General features: G+C 40.3%; 1 protein-coding gene across 1 annotated transcript in view; it reads left to right on the forward strand.

Moving 5' to 3' along the window:
* The window catches only part of LRP2 (LDL receptor related protein 2), a 199828-nt gene that overhangs the window by 160706 nt on the left and 18268 nt on the right, over positions 1–20854 (forward strand). Inside the window, exons 60-67 of the mRNA XM_036320297.1 lie at positions 129–245; positions 3470–3607; positions 6728–6850; positions 9923–10051; positions 14460–14591; positions 15637–15768; positions 17719–17862; positions 19611–19776. Of these exons, the coding sequence (XP_036176190.1) occupies positions 129–245; positions 3470–3607; positions 6728–6850; positions 9923–10051; positions 14460–14591; positions 15637–15768; positions 17719–17862; positions 19611–19776 (1081 nt within the window). The remainder of the gene's footprint in view (positions 1–128; positions 246–3469; positions 3608–6727; positions 6851–9922; positions 10052–14459; positions 14592–15636; positions 15769–17718; positions 17863–19610; positions 19777–20854) is intronic.

Here is a 20854-nt window from a genome sequence, read left to right on the forward strand (position 1 = left end):
GTGGGTTTGTTGAGAGCCAGTGACAGGGTGTGGATTGGAATTCGATTGAGTTCTTACTACTCCCCCTGGAGCTAATACCTGTCTGAGAATGCCAAGGCCTTCTGAGAATGACAGTCTTTTCTCTGCAGAGATGCGGACCTGCCATCCAGGATACTTTCAGTGTAAGAGTGGACACTGCGTGCCCGACGAGTTGAGGTGTGATGGAATCAGTGACTGTTTGGATGCCTCTGATGAAGCTGTTTGTCGTAAGTTCCTCTACACCTGTGGCACTGCTTATATGAATTGTACAGATATGACAGTTAGACCCTACCTATTCATCAGCCACCACTTCTTAGATTAAAAGGCCATAGGTATTTTCTACTCAGCACTCAGTGATAATTATCAGTTCACCTGGGATTTGAGTCCCCATATCCATATATATTCACAGTAATCATTCAAGGCATTAATAATATTTTAAATAAAGAATATAGTAAGTATTTGTGCTACCAAAAGTATTTATAATTATCAGCTATTATACAAATCATTAATTGGGTAAAAAATTGCAGGTAAAAAAATATTTGAACAATGACTAAATGGGTATAGAGAACTTGGATTTCTGAATTTACGGTGTTAAAAAATTTTTTTGAATTGCATGATAGCATATGAAAAGTTATTTAAAATGTAATGCCAATAATGATTGATCATTCACGTTTTACTCTTAATAAATTACTGAATAAACAATAACTTTTCATGAATATTCATGATAGATATTGTTGATGACGAGGTTGTCATAAAACCTGCTTTCAAAGAGACTAACTACGTAAATGCATCAGGGGTAGAGCTGAGGTTCTGCCCTTGCCTCTAAAGAAAAAGTCCAGTGCTAGCCCAGAATGACTCAGGTCATTGGAAATTGGGCTTCGACAGCTGTCCTTTGCTGGGGTCCAACCCCAGCAGGTCCAGGGGTCCCCAAAGGTGTGGACGGAGTCAGCGAAGAAGGAATGACACGGAGACAGCGTTCAGTTGATCAGCAGCCTAGCCAGGATCTCTAGCCAAGTTCTGGTCAGGATCTCCAGCGAAGTTCTGGTTAGGATCTCCAGCCAGATTCTGTGTCCATGTTCTCTCGCTAGGTTCTCCAGGTTCTCCAGCCAGGTTCTGTAGCCATGTTCCCTCGCTAGGTTCACCAGCCAGGTTCTGTCCAGGTTCTCCAGGTTCCCCAGCCAGGTTCGGTCACCAGATTCTATAGCCAGGTTCTTCAGCCAGGTTCTGGCTAGGTTCTCCAGCCAGGTTCAGTCACCAGGTTCTAGTCAGGTTCTCTTGCCATGTTCTATCCAGGTTCTGTAGCCAGGTTCTCTCTCTAGGTTCTTCAGCCAGGTTCTGTCTCTAGGTTCTGTGGCCAGTTTCTATCCAGGATCTTTTGCCATGTTCTCTCCAGCGAAGTTCTTCTGTCCCTGTGTTCTGTGTGGGTTCTGTGTCTAGGTTCTGTGTCTCTTGGTTCTGTCTTCTAAGTTCTGTCTCTAGCTGTCTTATTACATCTGTATTTATACCAGTTGATTCAATCCTATCAATCTCTATTACAAAGGTTAGGGCGTTTCTTATCTCCATTCCAGGGAGTAAAGATTATGTAGCTTCAGCATGATTGTTCATAGTAAAGTGATTAATTTCCCGCCTGGCACTTAGTTAAGAGGTTTTATTCCCTCCCTGACTTCAGGGGAAAATCCCTACCTGGGGAAACACCCTTTCTCAGAGACCTTGGTTAAAACACATAGTGCCAAGAAGGTGAGCAAACATATTAAGAACAGTATGCCATATATGCCAGGTCCCTTGAAACAGCAAGCATGGACCGGCTCCCGGCAAATTCCCCCTTTTTTATTTTTTAAAAGCCAGCATTAAAAAGAAAAACCCCAAATGATCTCTTGTATCCATTTTAAGAGTAGGATTGGCGCTTTCCGCTATTACCTGAGTCCTGATCAATCACCCCAGGGAGAGCTTGCCAATCCTGCACTTTCCCGGGGTAGAAAGGCTGCAGTGGGGTTAAGGATAAGGCTCCTTGGGCCTACCTTCTCCCATGCCTCTACATTTACCTTTCGGGCACCTTTCCTTCCTCAGAAAAGCATGGACATACTTCTTGTATAAAACATTTTGTCTGACTGGGCGTAACCTTAACTCCTCTGCTAGCAAGCATATGTGTTAAAATATCAATACAGAGTCTTTTTTCCTTAGACTCAGTATGGCACATTTTCTTAATCTAAAGATCAATACAGAGTCTTCTTTCTTTGGACTCATTATGGCACATCTTCTCAATCTAAGTTCTGTACTATCCACCTTCTTACCCTATTTATCCTCTATAGGGGGGTCTGAAGTACCCTGGTGGAGTCCTATCCGTCCCGAATGTGGGGGTTCTCAATGGGGGGGGGGGGCTTACCTAGGGGAATCCTGTTCCAGGGGTTCCCAAAGGTGTGGACGGAGTCGGCGAAGACTATCCACCCTCTTCCTATGGTGGAGTCCTATCCATCCCGAGAGTGGGGCTTACCTAGGGGTCCCTGTTCGGGCGCCAGATGCTGGGGTCCAACCCCAGCGGGTCCAGGGGTCCCCAAAGGTGTGGACGGAGTCGGCAAAGAAGGAATGACATGGAGGCAGCGTTCAGTTGATCAGCAGCCTAGCCAGGATCTCTAGCCAAGTTCTGGTCTGGATCTCCAGCAAAGTTCTGGTTAGGATCTCCAGCCAGGTTCTGTGTCCATGTTTTCTTGCTAGGTTCTCCAGACAGGTTCTCCAGGTTCTCCAGCCAGGTTCTCCAGGTTCTCCAGACAGGTTCTGTAGCCAGGTTCAATCACCAGGTTCTAGTCAGGTTCTCTTGCCAATTTTTGTAGTCAGGTTCAGTCCAGGATCTTTTGCCATGTTCTCTCGCTAGGTTCTGTCTCTAGGTTCTGTGTAGGTTCTGTCTTCTTGGTTCTGTGTTCTAAGCTCTGTATTCTAAGTTCTGTCTCTAGCTGTCTTATTACATCTGTATTTATACCAGTTGATTCAATCCTATCAATCTCTATTACAAAGGTTAGGGCGTTTCTTATCTCCATTCCAGGGAGTAAAGATTATGTAGCTTCAGCATGATTGTTCATAGTAAAGTGATTAATTTCCCGCCTGGCACTTAGTTAAGAGGTTTTATTCCCTCCCTAACTTCAGGGGAAAATCCCTACCTGGGGAAACACCCTTTCTCAGAGACCTTGGTTAAAACACATAGTGCCAAGAAGGTGAGCAAACATATTAAGAACAGTATGCCATATATGCCAGGTCCCTTGAAACAGCAAGCATGGACCGGCTCCCGGCAGTCCTTCAGAAATATTTCATCAGAATTTCAGGCAGTTCAAGGCCACAGTACATCTGGATGAGTAAGGAAGAGCAGATGATAATGGAAAGAGCTGAAGGAGTAATAGAAGGTCAACTTTCCAAAGCTAGTAACTCCTAATAATTTAAATATGTGTCTTCCCACCAACAGCCACTCGCTTTCCCAACGGTACATACTGCCCAACTGTGATGTTTGAATGTAAAAATCACGTCTGTATTCAGCCATTTTGGATATGTGATGGTGACAACGACTGTGGCGATGGTTCCGATGAAGAACTTCATCTGTGCTGTAAGAGGGAGGGAAATGGAGTGCATGGGAGTAGTATTGTCTGGCAAAACCTGTTTCTGATGTGGAGCCTGTGCTCCTGGAGGCAGTTGTATAATTTTGAGTACAGGACACATGATCTGCTTCACTGTGATTTCACTTGGCCTCCCTGTTTAGTTCTCTACTCGGGACATGAGAAAGTTGGGCAAACATCCATGGTTTTAAACATTTTATGGCCTTAAAACACAATTTCTTCTAAAGAAGTCTTTGTTAGAAACCCATTGTGCATAACTGGAGGCACATCTGTTGTGCCTGGAGTCTGGTAGGGGTGTTGTACCTCTCCTACTCCATGCTATTTTCAGTGCCCCTCAAAGTATCTCTTCCAAACCCCTAGAGCAGCGGTTCTCAACCTGTGGGTCGCGACCCCTTTGGGGGTTGAACGACCCTTTCACAGGGGTCACCTAAGACCATCGGAAAACACATATATAATTACATATTGTTTTTGTGATTAATCACTATGCTTTAATTATGTTCAATTTGTAACAATGAAATTGGGGGTCACCACAACATGAGAAACTGTATTAAAGGGTCGTGGCATTAGGAAGGTTGAGAACCACTGGCCTAGAGCTTCATAGAACACAATAGGTGATTGCAAGACTAGTGCATCTTTAAAGTCACTTTCCTTCATAATACTTCAAGACCATCAAATTCCCTTCTGTTGCATGATGCATATTTATGTTATAAACCAGTGAATCTCAGTTTGGGTTCACATCAGAATCACTTGGGAAGAAGTGTTTTAAAATCACATGCTCTGACCCTTCCCCAGGCTTGGACCTAATGAACCAGAATCTCCAAGGATGAGGCGTGGGCAGATGTCTATTTTAAAAGCTCCTTAGCATTTAATGTAATCCCTTGTTGAGAACTACTGATTTTAACAAAGTGAATGAAAACAGGTGTTGTTAAATTATTTTGCTACATGTTTGGAGTCACTGGAGAGACTAAGACAGTAGTTCTCAAAGTTACCTCCCTATACTGGGAGAGTCCATCATATCTCTTGGGAACATGTTAGAAATGCAAAGTCATGGGCCCACCCCAGACCTGCCTCACCTAGTCTCTGACAGTAGGGCCCACCAATTTCTGCATTTAATAAGCCCTACAAATGATTCTGAAGCAAGCTTAGGATTAAGAATTTTTTGTAAGTAAAAGCCCTTAACACAGGAGAAGGCACCCCCAGAAACACTTCTGCTGAAACTATTGATTAGCTCCCAGCCCAGTGATGGCGAACCTATGACACGCGTGTCAGAGGTGACACGTGAACTCATTTTTTTGGTTGATTTTTCTTTGTTAAATGGCATTTAAATATATAAAATAAATATCAAAAATATAAATCTTTGTTTTACTATGGTTGCAAATATCAAAAAATTTCTATATGTGACACGGCACCAGAGTTAAGTTAGGGTTTTTCAAAATGCTGACACACTGAGCTCAAAAGGTTCGCCATCGCTGTCCTAGCCTGACTCCGCTGCTCTTTGCTTCTGGAGTTCATATCAGCTTTTCCATTTGGTTTCTTAGATCCATCACTATTCATTTTTAGCCCAGGGATTTGACTTTGGAAAATGATGTATCAGAATATTTCCTTCCCTTTAGAGAACTGTAATTAGCATACATTATATTTTTGCAGTGGCATCCTTACAGTTTGCTTGCCACCTTTTTTTTTTCTTTTTAAAAAAAATATATATTTTATTTATTTCAGAGAGGAAGGGAGAGGGAGAGAGAGAGATAGAAACATCTATGATGAGAGAGAATCATTGATTGGCTGCCTCCTGCATGCCCCATACTGGGGATTGACCTCGCAACCTGGGCATGTGCCCTGACTGGGAAATCGAACCCTGACCTCCTTGTTCATAGGTCTATGCTCAACCACTGAGCCACACCGGGTGGGCACCATCTCTTTTCTTGTTAATAACTAACCATGTTTTGTTTTGTTTTTATTTAATGAATCTTGAAAAATATCTTAAGCATATGTAACTTTCAAAGAAGAAGTACTTAGGAAGTTGCTTCTCTCTATAAGGTAAAGTGCCATAGCTAGTAAAATTAAACTTTGGAGAGGTGGAGACACAGCCACATTAAAAAATGACCAACACTATTTTATTGTGTTGCACTTGCCTTTCATAGCAAATAATTCTATTAACTGTACTTCTAAGAACCAGCTCTTGGATCTGACCTCCCTCTCCCCCCCATAACCAACATCATTATAAGTCTCTCCTCTTGCTCCCTCTGTGTGGTACAAAGAAAGAAGGGAATCAAACAGCCCAAGACCTCCTTGTGAAAAGAGAACACACATGTGTGTTGAGCTCACTGACTTCCTGGTACATGCATAGAAGTACCAGGTACTTCCTGGTACCATGCTCCTGTACCAAATAAGTAAGGGACCTGGGTTTTACCCTTGGGTTCCGCATAGGTGCACCAGCACCAGCTGGTGGTCTGACTCTGGATAACAGAATGAATCTGTGTTGGAATGTGAGATGTCAACTTTAAATGTAATTGATGAGGGAATTCAGGAAGGCGAGTCCATCATTGTGTAAAACTTCATTCTCTGGAGGCTCAATGACAACTGATGTCAGAGGGACAAGCAATGGCCTCTCGACTGAGACTAAGAGCTCATGCATGTCCACTACTGTCCTCACTCTGTGCTCCATCCACAGAGACCTTTTATTCAGGCCCCAAACCTGCCATGCTCTTTTCTGACTCAGACTCTTCCCTTGTGAATGCCTCTTCTGACCCCTTATCCCCAAGATATATCACGTACCCTCAGTAGATGCTTTCATAGCATATCTCCTTTGTGGCTCTTTCACAGTTGTAGTTGAATAGTTAATTCGTAAAGTGCATTTCTCTGCTAGAAAGAGAGTTCCATGAGGACAAGGACTGTGGCTTTCTTGTTTCCCATTGATGCTGATGTCTAGCACAGCACTGTGGTGTATACCAGATACTCAAGATATACCAGTATTTGTCTATTGATGCATTGAATGAACAAATGAATGGCTGAATCAAGCAAATGTGGTGCAGACATATGGGCATTTTATAGAAATTGACATTATGTTCTACTCTTGACCTGTATTTTTATTTTTCTGTCTTTTGTTTTAGTGAGTGTTCCCTGTGAGTCACCACACCGTTTCCGGTGTGACAACAATCGCTGTATTTATAGTCACGAGATGTGCAACCATATGGATGACTGTGGAGATGGAAGTGATGAGAAAGCGGAAAACTGTAAGTCAGAAGAAAGAAGGGAAAACTAAGGACCCAAAATTGTCTGCAGTCTTCAAAATGCACCTCTGGGATTTCCGTTTGTTCTGTAGAGGCTTGCGCTGCACCTATGACTGCAGATCTCTGCCGACATAATTGTTTATACCAGACCTTGTAAACATGCATTACTCAGATGCAACCCTTCCCCACTTATTCCTTTCTCATTTGAGCAAGCTGTTGGCAAGTCCCTTATAATTTTTGTTTTTGTTTGAATATTCAGTTCTTATTTCTTCCCTCTTTTCTCTTAAGAAAATGGAAACAAATATGAAATACTGGTTGAGTCACACTCATAGGTTAATGGTTTATTTGTTTTTAAAGATGAGGCCTGGTCACTCTTCAGGCTAGAGTTATTAATTGTTAATCTATGACTGTGAACTTATCAATGCAAAGCTGAAAAGACTGTGTGAAATATGGCAACACTGGTGTTAGCTTGTCTAATATTCTTTAAAATGAAAATTTATTGCTCAGAAGAGAAAAATGATGGATTGTTTTAAGATAGAAGTTTCAAACTGGCTGAATTTAATGTTTTTAATATTGAAAAAATCTGTGCTTTTACATTTTGAGAATGTTTTAAAATCTATCCATTGAACAGGAGAGTTGATTAATTATCTGGGCAATTTAATTTATCTAGGAAAAAGTCAGTAAGAAAATTATTTCCCCTGACTCCAGTTACTTTTTCCCTAAAAGAATATCTTCTGGGAAAATTTACATAAATGCCTAATTTTTCTATTTTCAGCCCTTGTATTAATGTGGCCTTAGAATGCTTATGGCCAGCTTGCATCCCAGAGAGGACAGTGTGCTGGAGAGGACTCTGACACTATTGCCAAGTTCACTTGTTCTCCCTGTTTTCAGTAAAGATGAACATGTGGTTATAACGTTGTTGACATGTTTATTTGAGGCATAGCACAATAGGATGAAAACTTGAAGCTAAAACATTTTTTTTTTTACAATTTGATCACCTTTTCCTGTCCCACTTCACCTACTACAAATGTCATTTTTTAATGGAGCAAGACATTTGTAGCATGTGGTCAAGTTCAAGAGTGGAAAAACGAGGTAGTAAATACTTATTCTGCCCAAGGAGCAGGACATCAGTCAGAGGAATCATTGCTAGCCGTCACTCTAGGCCACATTTCAATGGCTTCAAATAGCAGGGAGTGATTTTTCACTCATGTAAAGTTTGATGAAGGTCAGGCAACCCTCCCTCATCCAGTAATTATGCCATCTGGATGCTGGGACAGGAGAGAGAGAAGTGGAGGAGGCACACAGGTTCTTAGTTTCCTGCGCCTGGAAGTGACAGACATCTTGTGTTCACAGTCCTTTGGCTGGAACTGGAAAGGAGACTGGGAAACGCAGGGAAGTGCATGGATATTTAGTGAACACCAATTATTTCTACCATAATGTGTCCTTGTGCCACTAAAAATCCCTTTTTGCTTTTCATCCTACACTTGGAGAACACCCTTAACCTCTCCCCAAGGGACATAACTCATGGTCCCATCAATAACTGAAATCCAGGAGCTCTGGGTACTGGGCAGTAGTCATGCCACCAATTCTGGATGTGATTGCTTTTGGTCTGGAGACCCATAAACCAATAGACCAACTTTATTTGCACCCCCACCGCCTTCCCCCCAGTAGACAATGCTAGAACAGGGGCAGCATAATAGAAATAAATATTCACATTGGGGAAGGAAGAATTAGAGACTCATTGTAGTCGCCAGTCCTAAGAATTCTGGAAAGCCACTGGGCTAAGGTGACACTTTGGCCCAGGACAGTCCTGATTTATGCCTATTGTCCTGGTGGAATTATCAAGAGTGCCCCTTTCACTCTCAAAAGCACACTGACTTGGAGAGCAAATGACTTGATTACCCTCTGAGGACATTATGAGGGCTCCCTCTATGGGAGCAAAGGAGGTTCACTGATGAGTGATAGCTGTGCTCTGGAAGGAGCACCTGTGTCCACTGCTTCTTACTGATTCTGCCTCTACCCTTTGGGCGGGTTTCCTTGTCTATTGTCCTTTTCAAACGAAGAGGGAGTGGAAATGTGCCCTTCTTAGGTGCTGCACAGCTTTCTCAGCCCACTCCCTGGCTATAGAAGGTTCAGGGCCCAAGAGCCTTTGAGTCTCAATCACAGTATTTTGTTTTATTTGGTCATGTATTTCTCTCAGAAACTGAGCAGGCTTTGGATCTACCAGTATTTGCCAATAACCTCACTCAGTGATTCTTATGAGACATAGTTCTTGAATCTGCTTTGTTTCTTTTCTTTGTTTCCCTCATGCACCTTCGCCTCAACTGTTTGTCAGTTACATTCAGGCCATCGTGAAAAATGAATGGGCAGTCATTTCATCCAACCAAGCTTTTACTGGGCCTTTGTGTCTCAAAGCCTTTTAAACTTTAGACTCTTATTGTTTGGGACATAAAAGCAATCACCTTTTCCCATACTCCAAATTTCTGGACTTTTCTTTCTTTCAGTTCTGATTGTAAATCAACCACTTTTTCCCTGAGCTTATTTCTTTCTTATACTGCCTTGCCAGACTGAGGTGATGGCAAGCAGTGTATATCACTAACCCTCTGTTTTCCAACCTCTTTCCTGAGACTGACAAGTTCAGCTAGCACGTGGTCTGCCTTCCAGTGTTTCCAGGGTGACAGCCTTACCATTGCATAACCCAGGTCTCCATCTCTCCTGCCTCCAACATCAGTGTCCTCATTGCTTGCCTCCTGATTGTGAAGCCAAGACCAGATAGTTGATGTTTTGTTAAGAGGCCGCCTCAAACACATGGCTTTCAGGGTTGCCAAAGGGGTCGGGGGGGGGGGGGGGGGGAGTGAGCTTTCAATTGCTTCAGCCCAGGATGACCCATGTCACTTCCAACTCAGAATCTATTGACCAAAACTAGTCACATGGTCCTAACATAATTGCAAGGGAGACTGGGAAATGTCGGGAAGCACGAGGTTATTGGTGAGTAGCCACTGTCCCTGCCACAGAGGGAAGCCTCTGGTTTCACAGAAGAAAAAGTTCTGACTTTAATTCATTCTTAAATTACAGGTGTAGGTCCGACCCCGAGACCTTGTGCAGAAGATGAATTTAAGTGCAGCAACAAGCAATGCATTTCACAGCACCTTGCATGCGATGATGTTGACGACTGTGGTGACCAGTCTGATGAAACAGGTTGCAGTAAGTAAAGACTTATTTTTATATTTCATTGTGTCAATTCAGGTTTACCTAGTGAAAGCATGAGTAACATAAAGTAGATGATAGCTGCGTGCTTCTCTTTAATTGACTTGGTGCGCTGAGCTGCATTCAAGCCCACAGCCGCCTGTTACTGAGCACTTACTCTATACCAGACACAGTGCTACACACTCCATGTGCTATCTCATTGCATTCTTTTAACAATCCTATGAGCTCTCTCTCCTTACAAATGAGAAGCCCAGCTTTGAGGTTAAATAAAATGGCCATGTCTTTCTCTCATTAAGAAGTTGAGCTAGGCTTTGACCCGACTCCGATCTACCTATCTGCAGACTACTTTTTTTCTTTTTTAAAAATATATTTTTATTGATTTCAGAGAGGGAGAGGGAAAGAGAAATAGAAACATCAATGATGAGAGGGTCATCAATTGGCTGCTTCCTGCACACCCCCTACTAGGGATTGAGCCCGCAACCCGGGCATATACCCTTGACCAGAATCGAACCTGGGACCCTTCAGTCCTCTGGCTATGAAGCTCTATCCACTGAGCCAAACCGGCCAGGGCTGCAGAGTACTTCTTCCCAGTTCACTGGGTGCCTCTCAGCTACATATGTTGTTTGTGTTCAAATTTTTTTCATTTTAAGCCAAATGCAGTATCCTTGGCACTTAGGGGAAAAGCTTCTAAGGCAGTGGTTCTCAACTTTCTGGCCCTTTAAATACAGTTCCTCATGTTGTGACCCCAACCATAAAATTATTTTCGTTGCTAATTCATAACTGTAATGTTGCTACTGTTATGAATCGTCATGTAAATATCCGATATGCAGGATGGTCTTAGGCGACCCCTGTGAAAGGGTCGTTCGACCTCCAAAGGGGTCGCGACCCACAGGTTGAGAACCGCTGTTCTAAGGGTAGTTGGTAAAGATGAGAATGTCACAGGGGACCTTGGAAGGAAACATTTATTTTTATTTTTAAAGTAGAGGGAGAAGTTTGTGTGGGAAAAAGATGACAAACACAATCAAGGGATGGTCCTATCTCAATATTGTCATGGAAATGTTGGAATGTCATGTTAATAATTCACACTTTTGTAGTCCTTTATAGTTTTTAGGAAATGCTTTCACATATATTATTTAATTTGTCACTCAAGTTAGCCCCATTGGGTCGCTGCTATTATGTCTCTCTATATAATAAGGCTCAGAGAGCGTAAGTAACGTGCTTGAAGTCGCATAGAGTGACAGAGGCAGAACTTGAACAGTCCCATGACTCCAGGCTCGGAGAGCTGCCCTTTAGTTCCTCTGCCACTCGCTGTGCCCCTTTAGGCAAATACTGACTTCTCCAGGCCTTGGTCTCTTTTTCTTTTTCTTTTTTTAAATCCTTACCTGAGGATGTTTTTCCATTGATATTTTTTAGAGAGAGTGGAAGGGAAAGGGAAAGACAGAGAGAAACACCGATATAAGAGAGACACATTGATTGACCCCAACCAGGGTTGGGAGCCTGTAACTGAGATTCATGCGCTTGACTGGAATGGAAACCGGACCCTTCAGTCCACAGGCCGATGCTCTATCCCGTGAGCCAAACCAGCTTGGTTTCTTTAGAGGAAAAAGGAGGGAGTTCTTCAAACTCTAGGAGCCCATGTCTTAGTCACCTTAGTGCCACATGCTTTCAACTTCTTGGGCTTCAATCACTTTTTCCTGAGGCATCCCAGAGACTTATTGGCAGCTTTGCTCCTATATTGAGCAAAGGGGTATGGGTAACCTGCCAGATGAAGTTGACTTGCCCTTTATTTCATGTACTTTCTCAATGGGGTTTGTAGTTTTTTTTTTGTTCGTTTGTTTATAGTGAAGTATTTGATTATGTACATTTAAAAAGTATTAACATGACAGGATTTGCAAGGGAGCAGTTGGTTTGGAAATTTTTTAACCTCTTAGAGCCCCTAATCACATACAGATTTTGGAGCTGGGAGGAGATTACGGAGTCTAATAATGCACATGAGACTTAGGTTATGTGATAGGGCCCAGGGTATGTATGTTAATAAAAATAGGTCACATTTATTAAGCAATGTAGAGGAGGCATCAGTACCTGTTTTACAGAAATTTAAAAGATAATAAGGGAATACTGTGAGAAACTTTGTGTCAACCAATTCAACAACTTAGATTAAATGGACAAATTCTTGGAAAGACAGAAAACACTAAAGCTGATTCCAAAAGAAATAGAAAATCTGAAAAGACTTATTTATCAATGTGTAGTTATTAAGAGTTCAGACTTTATTATAAGGCTTTCTTTTTTTTTTACATACGTTTTATTGATTTTCTACAGAGAGGAAAGGAGAGGGATAGAGAGTTAGAAACATCTGTCAGCCGCCTCCTGCACGCCCCCGACTGGGGATGTGCCCGCAACCAAGGTACATGCCCTTGACCAGAATCGAACCTGGGACCCTTGAGTCCGCAGGCTGATGCTCTATCCACTGAGCCAAACCAGTTCTGGCTTTATTATAAGGCTTTCATGTGTACAGCTTTGAAGTATGAACTCCAAGGGCAGCATTCCATTGAATGCCATTGTGCTTTATTTTGTGGCTATTTTTCTTTTTTGAAACTCCCTGATTTTGGTTTATTTAAACCACATATATAGTCACTGTACCCTAAGGGACTCTGAGAAGTGATGAAGTTCACTTCTTTGCCTACTGTAGAAGACAGAGAAAAATCTACCTGCGTGGATAAAAATGACGCTGTACATTTGTACTATGGAATACTATGCAGCTCTATAAAAGAGGGACCTCTTACCCTTTGAGACAGCATGAAGGGACCGGAGAGTATTATGTTAAGTGAATTAAGCAAATCAAAGAAAGACAAGTATCACGTGATCTCACTCATATATAGAATCTAATGAACAAAATAAGCTGATGAACAAAATAGATCCAGAGACATGGAAGCATGGAACAGACTGACGAATCTCAGAGGGAAGGTGAGGGGGTGGGGGGTGCGGGAGAAGGAGGTAGAGAGAGATTAACCAGAGCACTTATATGCATATATACATGTCCCATCGACACAGGCAATAGTGTGGTGAAGGCCTGGGGGTCAGGGGGAGGGGGAGGGGAGATGGGTTAAGGGGGGGTCAATGGTGAAAGAAAAGGGGACATCTGTAATACTTTCATCAACAATAAAGATACATTTTTAAAAAAACCTATTTGGATTTGAAAGAATTGAGCCAGGAGATACCACAGTCTCTTTGACTAAAATATTAAGCCTGTGATGAAGACACATTTCATTTCAGAAGTAGATGAAACTTAAATCCTTTATGGAGAAAACCACCTTTCCCATCCCAAACCCTCCCACCCCCCATTATCACTCAGGATAAAACAAGCAAACTGATAAGAATGACAAGAATGAAAGCCAGGTAGCTTGGACAGACACTTGCAGAGACAAGAACTGGCGACAGTGATGAGCAACAAAGTGTCCTGAGTAGAGTCCTAACTATTAAAAGGCTATCCTGGAGGATCTGGGCCCCAGAACAGCAGGAATACTGAGTCATTCAAATGGGCCCTACAAAGATAAACTATTAGATGATTATTTTTATTATGAAAGTTATAAAATCCAGAAAATATATCAACAATCAAAAGTAAAAATCACGTGAATCACATCATTATGAGAGAACTAATCTCCAAATTTATTGTACTTTTGTGTACATGTGCAAAAAAGTATTTCTTAATATTTAAAAATTTTAAAGAAATATTTTATACTAAATAATATTACAATCTTTTTTCTTCTTTTTTACTATAGATATTTCCTAGGTCAAAAGTATCATTTGAAACCATGAATTTTGATGATTACATTACAATCCATTTTGTAGATAATTATAAATAATAAACATTGATTCTAAAATGCATGTTTAGTTTCACTGTTAATATCTCTGAAGCCAGGATACATCTTACAATTGATAACATGCCGTAGTGTAAGTCCCAGATCTTTTCTATTTTAGTGTTGCATAAAATAATGGTGCACTAGAGGTACCTTAGATTTGATAAAATACAGTATACCATAATTTATTCCCTACTGTTAAATGGACACTCAAGTTGCCTTCAGAATTTTCTCATTATAAATAATATTGTAATCCTTAAACATAAATCATAATACATATGTTTTTTCCTTCTTGAGAGAAAAATTTATTAATGTGGAATAACTGAGTAAAAGTATGAATATTTTGAAATCCTTGATATATATATATATATATATATATATTGCAAAATTCCTCTCCATGTATACCAATTTATTGTTCTACTAGCATACATATGACTAACATATGTATTTTATTGTGCTCTGGCTAACACTTATTTAGCAAAGAATAGTTGTGATTGGTCTGGTTTATACCTTCCATTTGTAATATTGTGATTTTGTTTGTTTTTCAGATAAAGGAAAAGAAAGATCATGTGCTGAAAATCTATGTGAACAAAATTGTACCCAATTAAGTGAAGGAGGATTTATCTGCTCCTGTAGACCTGGGTTCAAAGCCAGTATTTCAGACAGAAACTCCTGTGATGGTAGAATATATTTCCTCCAATTCCTATTAGGAGAACCTTATCCTTTTTATGTTCTTCACTCATTCTCTATTATTAAACCACCATTTAATTCCCTGAATGGGATTAAACTCATTGTTCTAGCTCATTAAAGTACTCAGGTGCACCAGTAATTTTACTGTTAGGTGTGGTGGCCCATTCTCAATCTGGTTATATGTTTTAAAGTAATTAAATATATATATAGCCATAGATGACAAATATCAAGATATATTTTCCTCATTAAATTTTTGGGTTGTGAGAAAACATACAAAAATTCAGGGATCCAAGTGCTTTTTTTCTATACTATCTTATCAATGCCTAGCAGGGTGCTAGGCAGAGAGCTCATCCTCAGTAATATCTGTGAAATTGATATGACTTATGAATGCTTCAGTGATGATGGCTGTTTATCGTATCACTATGTGAGATCAAATTATTTTAACAAGCACACGTCTTAATTTTTTATCTTAAATCGAACAACATATATATTACACACCTACTTAGGTCAGACATGAATGAGTTTAAGGGTATAGTCAGAAGATAGCTCTTCAAGCTATTAAGTTATGAGTATGATTTTAAGTTTCTTTTATTATTTGAATTTATTGTTTCTAACACATGAAGTGCCATACTCAGATGACTGGAAGAGTTATTTTGGAAGCTGAAGCTTAAGAACTCAATTGAAAAACCAAATCAATTACTCCCATTTCTGAAGTTAGTTGGCAGAAGGGGAAGTGGTGATGACAACATCTCCTTCCCCAAAGGGAAACGTTTGTTCTGCTTCAGTTTAAAACCTGTTTTCATTGCTTACCAGCTTTGAGACTTTGGGTTTAATAACAATCCATACCTCATAGAGTCTTTCTGGATGATTAAATAGGAGAAATATGGAAAGTGTTCTACAAACGTTGGTATCTGCTTGTTGTTTTCATCTGCAGTCTTTTCAGTCCTCATTGTGAATATGGATTTAAAAAGAAGCAGGGTTTCTAAAGAATGGATGGGAGCAGATGTTGCATATTTGGTTTTATTTTGCCTACAGACATCAACGAGTGTGAGCAATTTGCGACATGTCCACAGCACTGCCAAAACACTAAAGGAAGTTATGAGTGTTACTGTGCCGAAGGCTTCAGGTTCTTTAGTGGCATCCATGGAAATCGGTGTGAAGCTGATGGTATGATGGGTTCATGTTAGGACTGATCGACGCTCAGAGAAATAAATGCTGATGAGTACAATATACCAGAAAATAAATTTTAGACTTAAAGTCTTATTTTTAATTCATCAGTGACTTGTCTTCCAACACCCATCCTGTCTCTTCTCCTCTTTCCTCCCTTGCTAGATTAAAACAAAAATTACAATTTCCCAACAAATAATTAGGGATTCAAACAAGGGTCAGGTGTTACTTTTTATTCTGGACTTAGGCTCTTGTCCACTTCAGAAGGTAGGAAAGATGTCACCTTCCAGAAGATTCAAACAATAAAAGCATTCTTTTTAAAAAAATATATTTTATTGATTTTTTACAGAGAGGAGGGGAGAGGTATAGAGAGTTAGAAACATCGATGAAAGAGAAACATCAATCAGCTGCCTCCTGCACACTCCCTACTGGGTATGTGCCTGCAACTAAGGTACATGCCCTTGACCGGAATCGAACCTGGGACCCTTGAGTCCACAGGCCGACGCTCTATCCGCTGAGCCAAACCGGTTAGGGCAATAAAAGCATTCTTATAGGATGGTCAATAATATAAGGAAATTAATGAAGCTCTCCAACTTCCACTCCACTGAGATCAATGTTTGAGGTCCTGTAATTCAAGATGGATCACTAACAAAGTCACATTCAACTGAGGAACATCAAAGACACCTTGTTGACATATCCCTATTTTATTGTTCATGGACTAGTGATCACAGACAGAAAGAATGTGCCAGAAAACCTGGCACATTCAAAATTTCAATCATTACTTCTGCATTTTAGTTAATACAAATATCTGAGAATCAGTCTTACAAAAAGCAGTAACAAGTACTAGATAGAAATGTACAAAAGAGAAAGATTGTTAGGTTAGAAATATTATAGTCCAAATTTCCAAGGTTCTGATTGAAATCAGTATATCTCATTTAAGGGGTATAGGATTTCATGATCTTACGGATTTGAATTTAAAGTTTGTACTAAGGTTTAAGGAATTTGATTTAAAAAAAGTGGCATTTTACTTTGAAAATTAAAGGTAAAATGACTGTTTAATTTCTTCATACAAGTTGGGCTTTTATTGCATACATTTGACTACCATACTTAAGTGTTTTACCCTATAAACATTTTTGATATTGAATGAAAATTAGTGCAAAGGCATTTGAACAGTTGGTCTGGTAATTAAGCAGCAAATTTAAAAAGTGTTTCAATCTTTTAAGGAGATGACTGAAATAAATTAGAATATTCATATAAAACATAATAATGTCAAGATAGGAAATTTATAAAATAAACTTCCATAAGTTACTTAAATTAAATTTGATTGACAAGGTAAGTATATAAAATAAAAAATTTTAGACACTGCAACTCAGGATCACCATTAAAATAGGTGCTTTAGGTAAAAAAAAAAAAATTTAAATCAAGAACAAGCTGTTTTTTGTCATTAGCTAGGAGCTAAATTGAGTCATGGAGCTGATTACCTGTTAAAAGAATCATAAAATCTGTCAGTAAAGAGTTAGGAATGAGGACTTTCTGGTAAACTTTTAGTAAGACTATACATAATTGTATTTCTTCTGTGAGACTGATTGTCTGCCATCTTGTCTGTTTTATTGCTGGTGAATAAGGAACAAAAAATAGTGGAAAAGAGGACACTTTCTAGGGAATCTCAGTCTTGCCTTGCTCTAAACTGTTGTCCACTGAGGACAAAGAATAAAGAATGGATAATGCCCCTAATAGAAATGCTAGCTTTCCACCTGAATGGAGATAAAAATGTCCGCAGTCATGGATTTTGCAACCCAGTTGGATAGATAGCTCTATAGGAGATAGATTCCTATAAAACCTCATTTTTTTAAAGGGGGGAGGATACCTGCTATTTTATAACCTACTTTATATATATAAAAAGTTCAGGTAGATAACAAACAGATAAAGCAGCCCTTCATTTGTTTGTAGGTGACCCCCCTTTGTTGCTACTTCCTGAAAACGTGCGGATTCGAAAATATAATCTCTCATCTGAGAAGTACGCAGATTATCTTGAAGAACAAGAACATATTCAGGCTATCGATTATGATTGGGATCCCGAGGGCATAGCTCTCAGTGAGTATGAACTTGGGTATTTGTCATTGATATTTAATGGAATTAATTGACTTATAAGGTGTTGAACTTCGGGGATTTATTTGTAATGAGTCAATTTTGTTGTGTGAGTGGAAGCAGAAGCTTATTCTATCCAGCATGGATACCTTCTATCCAGATACCTTAGCATGGCCATGAATCCCAGCCAACTTTTCCTAAGTTCTCACTGAACCTTTTCCCATCCCTGGGGATTATCCTTTCAGGACCATTCATAGCCCTTTGTTTAATATCACCTTGTCTTTGCTCACACAGATCTTGTTCTTCCCCACTGTTATACACTTGGAAGATTTCTACTGAAACTTCAAAGACCCAATTCAGATGTCACCTCCTCTGTGACAACTTCTGTAATTCCTCCTGGCACAGTTTTGTTATTGGTCACCTCTGAACCAGTAACATTTTATACATGCTTTTCCTAAAGCATGGGTTACATTGAGTTATAGTTATTTGTCCACATATTTTTCTCCCAACCTCTTTCTTAATTATGTGCTCTTTGGAACCAGAGGTTGAATCTAATTCATGTCTACATGCCTAGCACCTGACCAAACATCTAGTAAAGTATACATGGTAGGTGCTCAAAAAACTTAGTTTAATGAATGAAAAATTGATAATGCTTATGTGGAGCCTTTCATGTCTCTGAATGGTGTGTGGGACATGGTCATGGGCGGCAGTCAGGAAACATGCCTTCTATGCCTGTCTCCCTCATCTACTAGCTTTGTGACCTTAAATAATTGTAACAGTTCTCTGGATTGCCATTTCTTTTCTTTCTTTTTTTTTTTATTTATAAATTTTATATATTTTTAAAATATATTTTAATGATTTTTTACAGAGAGAAGGGGAGAGGGATAGAGAGTTAGGAACATCAATGAGAGAGAAACATCAATCAGCTGCCTCCTGCACACTCCCCATTGGGGATGTGCCCGCAACCAGGGTACATGCCCTTGACCGGAATTGAACCTGGGACCCTTCAGTCCACAGGCTGACGCTCTATCCACTGAGCCAAACTGGTTAGGGCTGGATCACCATTTCTTATTTGTAAAGTAAGAGCAGAAATCTCATTCTGCCTGCCTGCCTCTGAGAGTTGTGTTGAAGATCAAATGAAATCATAGATATGAAGATGCTTTGCAAACTATCAATAACTGGGCAATGTATGATTTGTTATTATGTTTTCACACAGTTATGCAATACAATAAGCTTTCTAAGACTAGTATATACCTAGGAAAGTATATGCCTTAAAAGTCACAATCGTCCTATGCTTTTCAAAATGTCTGCTGCCTACTGTCTTTTAGTCTGTACATAAAATAAGACTTCACATCTGCATGACTCCTTGATTGTCACTGTTACTTTGTATGATTTCAAACTCTCAACAGCCTGCCCCTGGTTTATCTATATGTTCTATTTTGGAAACTAGAACTTGATACTAATGAGAATAAATAGACTCTTGACTGAAATATGTTTTAATGAATTACCTTTAAATAAAAACAATTAAGTCTGTATCAGTATTACCAATTGAAGCATGTATAGCTAATAGCTATTCAAGTAATGAGAGGTTTTGAGGTTTGGTCATATGGGTGTAATTGAATTATTACTAATATAGGAACAATGAGGAGGTATAGATGTTAATAAATGAACAGTACTTCATCTAACTAGACCCCAGGTCCTCTCTTACCTGATGTTCTTAACATGAAACTGACGTGTGTGTCTTGCCTCTGCAGGTGTCATATATTACACTGTGCTAGGGCATGGCTCTAATTTTGGTGCTATCAAACGTGCCTACATCCCCAACTTTGAATCTGGCAGTAACAACCATGTGCAAGTAATTGACCTGGGCCTGAAATACATAATGCAGCCAGATGGATTAGCAGTGGACTGGGTTGGAAGGTAAGTTTAGTGTATATTCCCCTATTGCCCATTCTATTTACCTGGTCAGAGCTCCTTCCTGTTCTCCTGGGCACATGAGTTAAGCTGGACCTGGATATGGGTACACTCAGCCACTGGTGCAGCTGGAGAATGCCTGGGCTTGCTCTAGCCCCAGCAACCACCTCTGCTTACACCAATGTGTCCTATAAATATTATCATTTACTTTATACTAGAGGCCTGGTGCACGGATTCATGAACCTGTGGGGTCCCTTGGCCTGGTCTGCAGGGTTTGGGCAGAAACTGGCTCTCTGACATCCCCTGATGGGTCCCGGATTGCAAGAGGGTGCAGGCCAGGCTGAGAGACCCCACTGGTGCACGATTGGAGCTGGGAGGGATTTTGAGAGGGCTCCAGGGCGTGTCCGGCCCTTCTCACCCAGTCCCAATTGGCAGGACCCCAGCAGCAAGCTAACCTACCATTGGAGCATCTGCCCCCTGGTTGTCAGTGTGCTTCATAGCGACTGGTCGAATGGTCGAACACTTAGCATATTAGGCTTTTATTATAGAGGATGTGCCATGAAAGAGTCTGGGAAAGAACAAAGGTGAAGACTCTATATTTATATCTAGGAGAACATTCTTGCCAACAGTGTTCTGGATCCCAAAAGTATCTTGTAGTATGGCAGCACTATTCATTTTGTGAAGAAATGGGACATACTCGCAATTCTCCCGGCAAAGCAGTTGGGATGAAACATTTTTCTCTGTGGTAATTATTTCAGGGAGGAAAAATCCACACCTTGAGTTTTGGGCAGACTGTGTTGTCTAAACAGATTGGAAATTTGACTTTGCTGTAATCTTTGGGTTGTTTGTTAATAGATATATCGGCTCCATTGTCCTCTTAGATTTTCTAGAACCCCAGGGAGCAGAGCCACACATTTTGGATGGTTTATCATAAGGTAGATGCATGAGATGCAAACTGATGTGGAAAAGTCAGTAAGCTCCTTCTTCATGGAAGAGCCTTGCACTGGAGTGACATTGGTGGCAGGCGGTAACATTAGAACCAGAGCTCAGGCATTCATAGAATCCCCTTGTCCTTGAAAGTGAA

Source organism: Myotis myotis, unplaced genomic scaffold (assembly GCF_014108235.1).
Source record: "Myotis myotis isolate mMyoMyo1 unplaced genomic scaffold, mMyoMyo1.p scaffold_m19_p_8, whole genome shotgun sequence".
NCBI lineage: Eukaryota > Metazoa > Chordata > Mammalia > Chiroptera > Vespertilionidae > Myotis > Myotis myotis.